Source organism: Drosophila obscura, unplaced genomic scaffold, assembly GCF_018151105.1.
Source record: "Drosophila obscura isolate BZ-5 IFL unplaced genomic scaffold, ASM1815110v1 contig_9, whole genome shotgun sequence".
NCBI lineage: Eukaryota > Metazoa > Arthropoda > Insecta > Diptera > Drosophilidae > Drosophila > Drosophila obscura.
In genome coordinates, this window is record NW_024542883.1 from 994426 (window position 1) to 1006905 (window position 12480).

A 12480-nucleotide genomic window follows, 5' to 3' on the forward strand; every position below is an offset into this window, starting at 1 on the left:
TTTGTTGCGATCGCTGTGATTTTTTGTTGTTGTGCGTCTATTTAGATGTTTATTCCTTTTAAAAGTAGTTTTTCAGTGTTTCTAAAGTCAGGTAAGTGGATTTAGTGATAACAGTGTGCGTTATTAGTTAAATGAAATTGTTACATGTTAAATTGTTAAAAAGATCCTTAAATGTAATTATATGGATCGTAAAAAAATTTCTCTGAAAAATATATGTTAATTTATTGACAAAGTTGATATTACGACAGCAACGAAGTCAAAAGCCGACGGCATTTGCACATTATTTATGTACATAAGTAACAATAAATTTACAGATGATAAATAATTTATTTAAGCTAAAAAATCTACATATGTATATACATATACCAATTCTTTGCAAAAGAAAGAATATATACGGAAAAGTTCTCTGAAAAATAGGGATTTATTGACAAAGATGCAAAGTCGAAAGCCGACGGCATTTGCACAATATTTATGTACATACACAGTTAATTTAGTATATACAGACATGTCTAAATTAGGGATATATATATGGAGGTGTGCAATTTTAATTAAGTCAAACAAATAACAGCTTTTATTTTTATTTATATCCCACTCCTACCCAATCTGCCCACTCCATATTTGTGTTGCGGCAGGTCAAGATAAAACACAAATTCCGGTTCAAGCGTCCAAAAATTGTAGAACCCACACACAAGCACTGTATGTGAGAACCCAGCAAACTGAACGCTCGCAAATGATATCACATACGAGTCAAATGTGAGACTTAACCCGACAAAACGCTTGCATTTGGACTCGTATATGATAGAAATATGATACTTGTGTCGTTCAGTTTGTGGCAGTGATTTTCACATATATTATAGCTCGCAAACATATCGTTTGCGATATCTTTTGTGAGACTTTTTTGATATTTCTAGTGAGTCGTTTCTGATATCTTTTGCGAGACTTCTGTAACATCAAAAATGAATCAGAAAAGATATCGCAAAAGGCTCGCAAGAAATAGTTTTGCGAGTTATTATTTGTTCCCTTCCCATTTGATCCCAATAAGAATATTTGTACTTTTAAATATTAATGTTAAAATATGTATGTTATAACTAGGTTAGGTTAGGTTGAGGCGGCTGTCGGGATTGTCAGAGACCCGACACACCTAGGCCGGTTTCGGCCCATTGTGTTACCGCATATATCGTTCCCTTCTCCCTCGTGAGACCCTATGTTATCCATTATCCCATCCGGATGCCCTTATGAAGCCTGCGATCCGTCTGGGACTGATTGTAGACATGTCCGAAATGTCAATTAGAAAAGGAGCGCCCAAGTATTGAAGTCTCCTTCTACTGAGAGCCGGACAGGAGCAGAACAGGTGTTCCACAGTCTCCTCCTCGTCCTCATCTCTACAGCTTCGACAGAAGTCGTTATATGGGGCGCCCAGCCTGTTTGCATATGTGCCTATTAGCCAGTGTCCCGTAAGGGAGCGTATGACTGAGCTGCACCTGCTCCTACTGAGTTTGCAAAGCTCATCGGTGCGCTTCCTAGTAATGTTAGGCCATGTTTGCCGAGTTATGCGACATAGTGGCACTGTTTGCCATCTGTCATTTATTAGTCGCTTAAAATGTTCTTTTATTTTGAGCTTGCAGGTGGCCATTGGCATACGAATATCCTCCTTATCATGGAGAAGGGGGATTGTTGTACCAGCTCTGGCCAGCTCGTCCGCTATGCAGTTGCCTTTAATGTCCTGGTGGCCCGGGACCCATATTAGGCTGATGACGAACTGATAAGCCATCTCATGAAGAGATTTGCGACAGTTTGCCACGGTAGCCGAGCTTGTTGTTATCGCATTCAGCGATTTGATCGCAGCTTGGCTATCACTATAGATATTTATATGAGTTGCCGCAGGGGCTAGTTCCTGAAAACAGCTCAAAGCTTCCTTGATCGCTATGACTTCCGCTTGGAAGACACTGCAGTGATCTGGGAGCCTGAAAGAGTGTCTTATGTTCAGCTGTTCGGAGTAGATTCCTCCTCCGACCTTGTTGTCCAGCTTTGAGCCATCAGTAAAGATTTGAATGGCTCCATCTGGGCCAGGTGGTCCATCGAGCCAGTTGGTTCTGTGAGGGATGATTTTTTCGAAAGGGGTATCTGAATACTCCCTCGGAACGCAGTAGTCCGTTTTTGTGGGTACGATTTTGTTTCAATTTAGGATGGGCCTGACCGGTGTGATGTGACACCCATTGGTCAGAGTCTCTAAGACGGATTGCTGCCATTTCTGCCTGCTCCTTACCTGCAAGGTCAAGGCTCTGCAGGCATAGGATAGCATTTAGCGCATCCGTTGGTGTTGTGCTCAGAGCTCCACTGATGCATAGGGCTGCAGTACGCTGCACCTTGCCCAGTTGTTTAGTGATGGTCCCCTTCGATAGGGCAGGCCACCACACTCCGACTCCGTAGAGCAGTATTGGTCTTACTATTGCTAGGTAAATCCATTGGACTATTCTTGGGTTCATGCCCCATTTTAGCCCAATGGCCTTCTTGCAAGTGTAGAGGGCTATCGTAGCCTTCTTCACTCTGTCTTTGATGCTCAGGTTCCAGCTAAGCTTTTTGTCAATTATCAACCCTAAGTAACTGGCACTGTCGCTGAAGGAGAGCCTGCATCCGTTTAGTATTGGGGGGTTGAGGGACGGGATTTTGTATTTGGTTGTAAACAACACAAGTTCCGTTTTAGAGGGATTAACTCCCAGTCTACGCGACTCTGTCCATTCTGAGAGTCACGCGAGCTTTGCGGTCATTAGATCGCAGAGTGTTTGAGGGAATTTTCCCGAGAAGATAATGGCAACGTCGTCCGCGTATGCTACCACCTTGCAGCCCTCCCCTTCCAGGTCACACAGAATCTTGTTGACTGCTATGTTCCATAGAAGGGGAGACAGGACACCATCTTGCGGGGTGCTTCTGTTGACATACCTTGACTGAGTGGACGATCCCATTGATGATGTCACTGTCCTGCATGTGAGCAATTGATCTATGAGCATCACCAAGTGACGATCCACTCCCAGGTCAGTCAGGGCCTCTGTGATGGCTCCTGGTATGACGTTGTTAAAAGCTCCCTCAATGTCTAGGAAAGCGATTAAGGAGTATTCGTTGACGTGTAGAGATTTCAATACCACCGAGATTACTTCATGGAGTGCCGTTTCCGTGGATTTTCCTTTTCGGTAGGCATGTTGTGCGCCTGACAGCCACTGAGGATTTATTGTTGTCCTCAGCTGCAGCCCGACTAGTCTCTCAAAGGTTTTGAGAAGAAAGGACGATAGACTTATTGGTCTGAAGTCTTTTGGGGTTGTGTGTGAGGGTTTCCCTGCTATGGGGATAAAGACTATTTTAGCCTTTAGCCAAGCTCGGTTGATTTTTCCCACTGTCAGTATCTTCCTGAAGATACTTTGCAGCCAGTTGATGGCCATGTCCCTGGCTTTTTGTAACTGAGCCGGAATGAATTGGTCCGGGCCAGGCGATTTGAAGGATTTAAAGCTGTTTACTGCCCAGCTAATATTCCGTTTTGTGAGGATGTGCACCATCGAGGTTTCCGGGCCTTCACTTGGGGTGTCTGCCGGCTCGATGGTCGTACACCCAGGAAAATGAGTATCGAGTAGAATGTGTAGGGAGTCCTCACTAGAGTTTGTCCACGTACCATCCGTTCTCTTGAGATATCCCACCGAGGGGGATGTTTTTGACAGGATCTTGCGTAGCCTTGCGGCTTCTGACGTGTCTTCAATTTCGGAGCAAAATTTTTGCCAAGAGGCCCTTTTTGCTCTCCTTGTTTCTTTATTGTATAGGGTTAGCTTACTTTTGTAATTTTCCCAGTGCGCTTCCTCGCTGCTGCTTTTGGCTCTGTTAAAGAGAGTCCTGCAGTCTTTCCGGAGGGTATCTATATGTTTAGACCACCAGGGGGGTTTCTTTTTCCCTCTTGGTTTGGTTGGGGGGCAAGCTGCCATTAAGGCCTTATTGCAAGCTTCCGTGAAATTGTCCACAAGACGATTAAGATCGTCTTGTTTGTCCGGGCATTTTGGGGCTAGGGGGGGGAGTAATTCCTCCATTTCTGTGGTGTGGTGCTTTCGAGCGATAGGATTGTCTCGATGTACCTGTGGTCGGAGAAGGAGTGGTCCTCTAGGACTCTCCAACTTTTCATTATGTCTGACAGTTTGTGAGACAATAGAGTGAGGTCAATAACCACTTGACGGTTTTTTATGATGAAAGTGGGGTCATTACCCCGATTACCAATAATTAGGTTGGAGTTTAGGATGAAGCTGAAAAGTGACTCACCCCTTACATTTGTATTCGAGCTCCCCCATTGGGTGTGGTGAGCGTTGGCATCGCCTATAAATAGGCTTGTATCCGACCTCTCGCTGTCGCTGGCTATCTTGCGAACGAGGTCACTGGGAGGATCGCTTTCCTCGTGAGCCATGTAGGTGTAGACCAGGTTCAGGCGTGTCCCTTGTAGCTCTAGGCTAGCCGCCGTGTTGTCGCCATTGCTAAAATTGTGGAGCAGAAAGATATTTAGGTGCTTTCTTGCTAGTATGCAGGTTCTAATTTTACCTTTAGTTTGGGCTACAATCAGCTTGTAGTCCTTCGTCGCTAATCCACAGACCCTGCCTCCTACCACCCAGGGCTCTTGGATTAGGACTATGTCCCCTCCGCTTGCGACTAAGCGGAGTATCAGGGCAGCGGATGCTGCTTTACAGTGGTGGAGATTTATCTGCAGAAGCCTCAGAGACTTCGTTAGAGTCATTCTCCACCACTGTTATATCGGCGTCAGAGTCGTCGAGGATCTCGTCCCGACACAGCGCCTCAAAATCGAGCATCAGCTCCGTCTCCGAGGAGTAGCTCTCCAGGGCCGGCTCCGGCTCCGGGTCTACTTCGGGTGCCTCGATCTCCGAGGCAACGTCCTGCTCAACTGGGTTGTTGACAGAACGCGCCTCGGCCGCTGCATCCGACTTGTAGACCTTCATGGTCACCGAGCTGAACCGGAAGTTGAGCTCTCCCTTGGCTGCCTCGATCGGGGCTAGCGATTCCTTATTTAGGACTACCACTGCCAGATTTGTGGGGCCCTTTGATGCCTCCACTTTGACCACCTTCCAATCTGAGGTTGGCAGTGTAGGGTTGCATCACTGCAACATCGTGAGGATCCGCTCGGGCTCCTTAAAGGTGGCCGGCACCCAACTACGGGCCCTTGGTCTACTGGGCACCTCGCTCCAGTCCACAGCGACGAGCTTCGCCCCAGCGTAGACCTCTCCGATTTGCGCCACCGCAGCTTTGTATAGATTCACGGAGCGCTCATCTTCGCAGGCTACCACTTTAATGCTCCCCTGGAACCATCCCATGTCTTTGAAGACTGGGGGTGGCCCGGGATCCTTCTCGAAAAGCTCGAAGCAGCGGTCGGCCAGTGCCGCTTCCACCCACTTCCATTGGCTTCTAGGTATTTTCCCCTCCGCGCTGCCGTTGTCGAGAACGCCTATCAGCGTCCTCTCCTTGGCAATCTTCGCGAAGTATACGTTAGGTAGCACTCTGGAGCGCTTCGCGGCAGGTCCGGGCGTCTCTTGAGAGCGCTGCCTCTTCGGTTGTGCGGCCACCTTTTGTGGCTCCACACTGAAGTTTGGCAACACCACCGAGGCCCATTCCACTTTTTTCAGCCAGTCTGCTGTTGGACTGACTTCCTGGTTGGCGTTCTGCCGACGGAGTATGTGCCCAGCACTCCTCTTTTCGGCATAGCTATATTTCCTGGTTTGGGCACTGGTTGATGGTAAGTCATCACCCGTCGCTTCACCGGAAGGTTGAGCAGCCGCAATATTGCTTAGCTGCCCTACCATGGTATCAGTTTTGGGTGCTGGCTTTCCACCCATCCCAGGTTTGGGATGGGACCCACCCGGATTCATACCCGCGTCCTTCACCGTGCAGGTCTTTCCTGCGTCTGAGCGGATCGGGCCAGGCCTTTGGGCCGCTGCCTTCTCACGCTTGGGATTTCTCCCTGCAGGCATTTGGGGAGTGCCTCTCTCGTTTTTGTTTTTGTTGTTGCTTATATTTTCGTATTTTTCCATATAGTTCCCACGAGCTGCAGAGAAGGGGAACGGTCCACCCCGGCAGAGCCCTGCGTTACCCGGGTAAGGCATAATTAGAACAGGGGGCTGCCAAGTCCCTGAGCTCTCCGTTCACGACTGGGCTAGTTTTATACCGGGCCCCCAGCCAGGCTGACTCTTGGCACAGGTCGAGTGACACCTTAGTCCGGCCCGGTGTGAGGTGAGTGTTGGGGCTGGGATGTGGGTAGGTATTATGTAGGGATGGGATTGTGTGAGCTACTTAATGAGAGGCGGCACCACAAGCGCATCGTCAGTGTTGCTGCGTCGCGAACACCCGCTGGCTGTCCGGGACTGCTTATTTCGGTACTCTCCCTCAGAGCCAACTTAGTTGCTATTCTTTGGGATGCCCGCTTATTCGCAGCTGACCTACCCACTAGGGTAGGCCGTTCGCTATCCGCAACCTGCGACCCGTCCGGTGGCCTCAGCTAGGCCCCCTCTGAGCCACCTCAAAGCCCAATAGGATCATCGGAATTTATATACTAACATAATCTATTTTTTTCGTCACATTTCTTTGTTCTGGCCTTTCTCTCCTGCGCGTATTGAAAGAACTTCTGGGTTGTGCGGTCGAAGTCGTCCTATGGGGCAAACTTATGTTTAAATGCAACTGTAGACAACAAGAAATTGTTAAAAATTGAGAAATTATTCCAGCTGTAATAGTAAATCTTACTTCTTAACGATAAAGCGGTGCGAATGCCTCTCACACACTTCTTAGAATCTGTACCACGCCAGGAAATTTGTTCTATATTATGCTGAGATATGGTGTAACGAACTGTTTCTGTCCGTCTAAATCAGCGAGGCTGGCTCAGCGGCCGACGGTTCGTTGCAACAAATTTGTATGTTGCCTCACAGACACGAAAGAAGGCACGGGTGGGTTTAATTACTGGCTTTGGGTGTTTTATTGGTATCTTATACTTATGGGATCTTACGTTCTATACAACAATGGATCGTTTTTCAGTTTTACACGCTCTCTCGCTCTCGCCTCAGGCTCCTCGCTGGTGCTGTGGCTATGCGTCCGACCTGGCTCACGCCTGATCTACACACACAACTCCGCACACACTGAGTCGCTTTTGATCGCCTTTGCGGAAGCGGTACCTGTCGTCCTTCCTTTGGCACCTCGCAGACCTTGTTCCCCTTTTCCGGGTCGTACTGCTGCCTGTTGGATGGGTCACTTTGGTTCTTCCTTCGACTCTCACGTTGACTTTCCTTGTCAGTTGTCCTCACGCACTCGCTTGTGTTCACGCTCTTTCCTCGTTGCTCGCACTCCACTGACTGTCTCCTTCACTGCTGCCGGGCTCCTCTTATACCCTAGCTTCGACGCTAGCGTCCGCGCCTCTGCCTAGCAACAGCGGTAAATCCGTGCGCCGCTGGTCATTTCCCATCGGCCTCTTCGCTTGATTCCCTCACGTTCTTAACGGGACCGGGCTGGTGGCGCGATCTCATGTCCATACATGGACATGCGCTGGACCGCTGCCGGACCGCTCCCGCCGTTCCTAGCCTGACGTGAGCGCCGCTCCTTGCGGGCTCCTCCATTCCCGACTCCCTCCACGGGCTCGTACCGGAGGCATAATCTCATGCCCATATATGGTCATGCACTGGACCCCTGCCACTCTAACGGACCCCGGCTCCCGGCCGGCTCTCACTCTCTTGTGAATTCGCCGTGAATTCTCGTCTTAACCCTTACTTGGTTCCCTTGTGAGGAAACTCCATTCCTCACACTTCCCCCTTTCTTTACCAGAGGAAAACTCCCTTCGTTTTCCTTCCGGCCACCTTCCCATTTGAATTCAAGCGTGCGCGCGGGCGCGCACTCACGCTGGTTCCGGACTGGTTCCTCCACTGCCCGATCGGTTCGCCACCTATCGGATCGGGTCTGCCGATGCAGTTCCGGAACCAGCCCCGTGCATGATTCTCCCGGTAGGTGCGCGCTTCGCGTGCACGATAGGTGCGCGCTTTGCGTGCACGATAGGTGCACGATATGTGCGCCTCTGATCGTGCTGCCAGACCCTCTTCACGTGTTGCCGGATCGCTCCCCTTTTTCACGTTTTGCTTCCGCTTGCGGTAACTATTGTATACGCTGGCCGGCCGCGTTTTCGCGTAAGTTTTATGTTGCTGCCCGCGTGGGCTCTGTGTACCTCGTGTGTTAACCCCACGCCTATCCCGACACCAAGCTGCCATGCCCCGGGGTAAGTTGTACTTCATTCTTTATTCATTTTAATCTCATTCACAAATTTTCCCTCCCCCCTTTTATACCTCGACGGACACCTCGACCTGGTTTGCCGATGCTGATACCCGGTACCGCACCCTCACGAGACGCTTTACGCGTCGACCGATCCGGCGTGTGCCTTCCACCGCCCGAGCCACTGCCTCCGGCCATTCTTCAACATCCACATGTCGCCAGCGGACGTTCTCCCCCGTCGGCTCCTCCACCGACTGCTGTCTCTGCAGCTGCGGCCGGGCGACCTCAGCCCTGGGATCCGGGCACGACGATTGTCGCACTAGGACAGGCCTAGGCTTGTCTTTCGCAGGTGAGGGCCACACCCACGGACCACCTCTCACCTTCCGTGTTCGCTGCCGGTACCTCCGTCGCCGCTGCCGGTATTTCCGTTGCCGTCGCCGTCGCTGGCGCTGCCGCCTCTTCCGTCGCTGCCGCCCCATCCGTTGCTGCCGCTGTCGGTGCCTCTGTCGCCGTCGCAGCCGGTGCCTTCGCTGCCGCTGGCTCCCGCTCCTCCGACGCCGTCTCCTCTGCCATCATGGCCTCTGCCTGCCTCCGGTGCTGTCGTGGATCACGCGCGTTGCTTCGCGTGGCCGGTTCCTCCTCCCATACCTTCCGTTCCTCCTGCGCTTCCGATGGTGCGGGTCCCGACGCCCACGTTATGTGGATAACTTGGTGGTGCCATATCATGCCATTCCTTACCGCCGTGTGCACGTTTTGCGACACAAATGGCCCGCACACCGCGGTCTCCGGACCACCCCACTGGGGCTGCTGGGCCTCTTCCTGTGGCGGCTCCTTCGGTGCCTCCTCCTGTCGTGACGACGACTGTTGTGTCGGTGCGTTCGGCGGTGGCGATTTTGGTGGGGGTGATTGCGGGGGCGTTGGTTGTTGTGTGCTCTGTGGCTGCGGCGGTGGCTCGGGATGCCGGCGTTCCCATAAGGGTGCCTCCTCACCCTGTTTGGGATGCTGCTGCCCCGCCGGTCCGCTAAACAGACCCGTCCTCACCTTGAGGAACCTCGGAGGAGGCGGAGCCTCCTCCTCGATCCTCTCGTGAGCTTCGGCTTCCCGCCGCGCGGCCTCCATCTGCCGTTGCAGGGCGGCATATGCTTCCCGCATCATGGCCTTGTTCAGCGCCGCCTCCCTTTGCGCCTTCTCCGCTGCCTTGCTTCGGGCCTCCTCCTCATGTCGCCGCTCCTCTTTGCGTCGTCGCTCCTCCTCGCGTCGCGCCTCTGCTGCTGCTCGCCGGTTGCGCTGCTGCTCCATCTGGCTCCTCCGCACGGTCTCGGCTGGTGGCCGCGCTGCTGGTGTCGCTGCCGGCTGTGCTGCTGGCGTCGCTGGTGGCTGCGCTGCTGGCGTCGCTGGTGGCTGCGCTGCTGGCGTCGCTGGCGGCTGCGCTGCTGGCGTCGCTGGCGGCTGCGCTGCTGGCCTCGCTGTCGGGTGTGCTGAGGCCTGCGCTCTCCGTTGCAACGGTACCTCCGCCGTCCGTCCCTGCTGCGCTGCTGCTGGCCTTGACGTCGGCTGCGATGGCGTCGCTGGCGGCCTGGTTTTCATCGGCTGCTTCGGCTCCCGTTGCCCTGCAGTTTCGCGCTTCTGCTCACGCAAATAGCGCTCCGCCGATCGGATGGCGATGCCGAGGAACGCTGCGTCGCGTCGCAGCTCCTGCTCCCGTGCCCGCTTCTCCTCGTCGTTGAGCTGCAATCTCAGGAGCTCGGCTCTCCTCGGAGCCGGCTCGACGGAGACCACCACCACGTCGCTGTCGTCGCTGTCCTCCTCCTCCGTTGCTCCTGGCGACACTTCCGGCTCCCGTCTTCTTCGAGGAGACGCCCACGAGGACCACTCGCTCCTTGGGGATGCCATGGGGCTTGTGAATGGGGACGCCATGAGCTCCAACTCTGGAGTCTCGCTCCGCCGATCGCATCGCTCACCTCGCGAGGGCTCCGCCCGTCGCTGGCGCTGGATCTCGGGACTGCGGCTCCCCGCACTTCTGGCTTGTTCCTCCAAGTAAAATTCCAACATGGCGATTTTCTTCCCTTTTTTTTTTCTCTCTTTTAAAATCCGCGCTTGCGTTTGTGTCTACCTCTGGCTCGTGACTGATCGACAGCTCCAGCCTCTGCCGCCGTCGAGCCCTTGCTGCTTTTCCCGTCGTTCCGTCGTACGGTAGTTGGGCATTCCTTCTCCCGCTCTCTCGAAGGTTCCTGCCTCTCAGCACTGGGCTCTTCGCCGCGTTAACCCTTCCGCGGCCGGTGGGGGTCTGCTCGCACCCGATCATACCTGATCCCACCCCCTATTGTTTGAAGAAACTTTAAATATATATATTTTCCTTTTCACATTTATTATATTCTTTTTTTTTCCTTTTTTTTTCTTAGGCCTTGCCGCCCGGCTTCCCCTCTCCACCGAACTGATCGCCCCCCCCTTCGGCCCATGTGAGTACTGTGAATGTGCGCTATCCTTTAATGACTCTGGCTTCTTCTCCAGCCCATCTTGCATCCTTGATCCGTGATGCCAATCGTCATACCTGCCCCTGACTAACAGGTCCTCCGACCTTTCGCCCGGCTGCCATATGACGATCGGCCCTGGCTCGTCACCTCATTGCCGCCTTCGGCTTGACCTTTGGCGTGACCTCTGCCCCATGCAGCTGCTTCGGACCCGAGGATCATCCGACTCCTCGCCCGTCAGCAACGCGTGGGTAGTGTCTTCTGCCCGGCCAAGCCCGACGGTTGTAGATGACCCAGGCACACTGGACCCCAGGACCCGGATTATCACTCCCACTTCACTGGACCCACGAGGGTATCTCTCCGCCCGGGTCTCGGTCAGCCGAACGCCTTCGGCTTCTGGATCGCTCCGCCCGTTTCTGATTCCTTATTTTCCTTCGTCGTTTGCCTGTGGCTTCAGATCCCCAACATGTGCCGTCCGTGTATGCCTATCGCTGTCTCTACGCAGCTTGCATATCACCGGTGATACGAAATCAGTGATCTGGTAGGGACCGGCATACTTTGGGGCCAATTTTGCTGCGAACCCCTCGGCTGCGTTAGACAGGTGGTGCTGTTTAACCCACACCTTTTCACCGACCTTGGGCTTCCAAGCTCTCTTTCGCAAGTTGTAATATCTTGCCTGATCCTGGGCTGCTCTTTCCAAATTCCGCCTCACCAGCTGAAAAAGTTCTTTCAGCTTTACCGCGTGTTCGTCCGGAGTGTTTGTCTCCTGACCCGTGCCGAGTGTTTCCTCATCGTACAACGCCTTCGGCAGCCTGGGCTCTCTCCCTTGCACTATGAATGCTGGTGCGAATCCAGTGGACTCAGTGACCCCAGAGTTCACGGCCAGCATTAACTCGGGCCACTTCTCGTCCCAGCATTTCTGGTCCCCTTCGGTGAACTGCGCGATCATGGTTTTCACCGTTCTGTTGGTGCGTTCCGTCGGGTTTTCTTGCGGCGTGTACGGTGCCGTAAACTGGTGTCGAACTCCCATCTGATCCAGAAACTTTTTAAACGCCCGACTGGTGAATTGTACCCCATTGTCGGTGATCATCACCTTGGGTACGCCGAACCGGCCCAATATTCTTCCTCTGAAAGCCTTTATCAGGGCTTCTGCCGTGGCCTTTCTCATTGGCACCAGCTCGGTCCATTTCGAAAACCGGTCCACCAGCACCAACAGCATGGCGTTGCCGTGTTATGATCTGGGCAATGGTCCCACAAAATCCGCGCACACCGTCGCCCATGGTTTCTCTGGTACTTGTGTCAGCATCTTCCCGGCCGCCTGTGCCTGACTTGGTTTGAAACGCATGCAGGTGTCACATTTCCTGACATACGTCCTCACGTCTCGGTGCATCCCCGGCCAGTAGTACCTGGCAGCTATCCTTGCCATCATCTTCCTGCCGCCGGCGTGACCCGCCTCCGGGATATCGTGGTTCTCCCTCATGACCCGCTCCCGCCGATCCTTCGGCACGCAAAGCTTCCAAGCTACTACTTCTTCGTCGCCGGCCCGGTGCGGGATATGCCGGTACACCCCGCCTGCCTCCTCCACATAATCTGGGAACTTGGCCGGCTCCCTTCTCATCTTCTCCTTGACCTTCTTTATCCATGAGCATTGCTCTTCGGGCTCCTGTCCAACGTCCTCCGCTTGCATACATCGCTCTTCCATGGGCTGTCGAGATAGCGCGTCAGCCACCAC

General features: G+C 53.2%; 1 protein-coding gene and 1 pseudogene across 1 annotated transcript; both read right to left on the reverse strand.

The window, feature by feature from the left end:
* Positions 1-1207: 1207 nt before the first annotated feature.
* On the reverse strand, positions 1208-8300 carry LOC121405338 (annotated as a pseudogene).
* Positions 8301-8345: 45 nt separating this feature from the next.
* LOC121405340 (vicilin-like seed storage protein At2g18540) lies at positions 8346-10329 on the reverse strand. Its single transcript, XM_041596003.1, has 4 exons — positions 9912-10329; positions 9267-9635; positions 8658-8984; positions 8346-8596 (listed from the first exon to the last, which is right to left on the reverse strand). The coding sequence occupies exons 1-4, from the start codon at positions 10327-10329 to the stop codon at positions 8346-8348; spliced, it is 1365 nt and encodes a 454-aa protein (XP_041451937.1).
* Positions 10330-12480: the final 2151 nt, after the last annotated feature.

Excerpts from the sequence above, each read along its gene's own strand:
- LOC121405340 (XM_041596003.1), bottom strand. The coding sequence starts at position 10,329 with ATGTTGGAATTTTACTTGGAGGAACAAGCCAGAAGTGCGGGGAGCCGC. Across the intron at positions 9,636-9,911 it reads ATCGGCGGAGCGCTATTTGC|CACAGCCGGCAGCGACACCA; the intron begins GTGAGCAGAAGC and ends CGACGCCAGCAG. Across the intron at positions 8,597-8,657 it reads ACCGGCAGCGAACACGGAAG|TGCGACAATCGTCGTGCCCG; the intron begins GTGAGAGGTGGT and ends GGCCTGTCCTAG.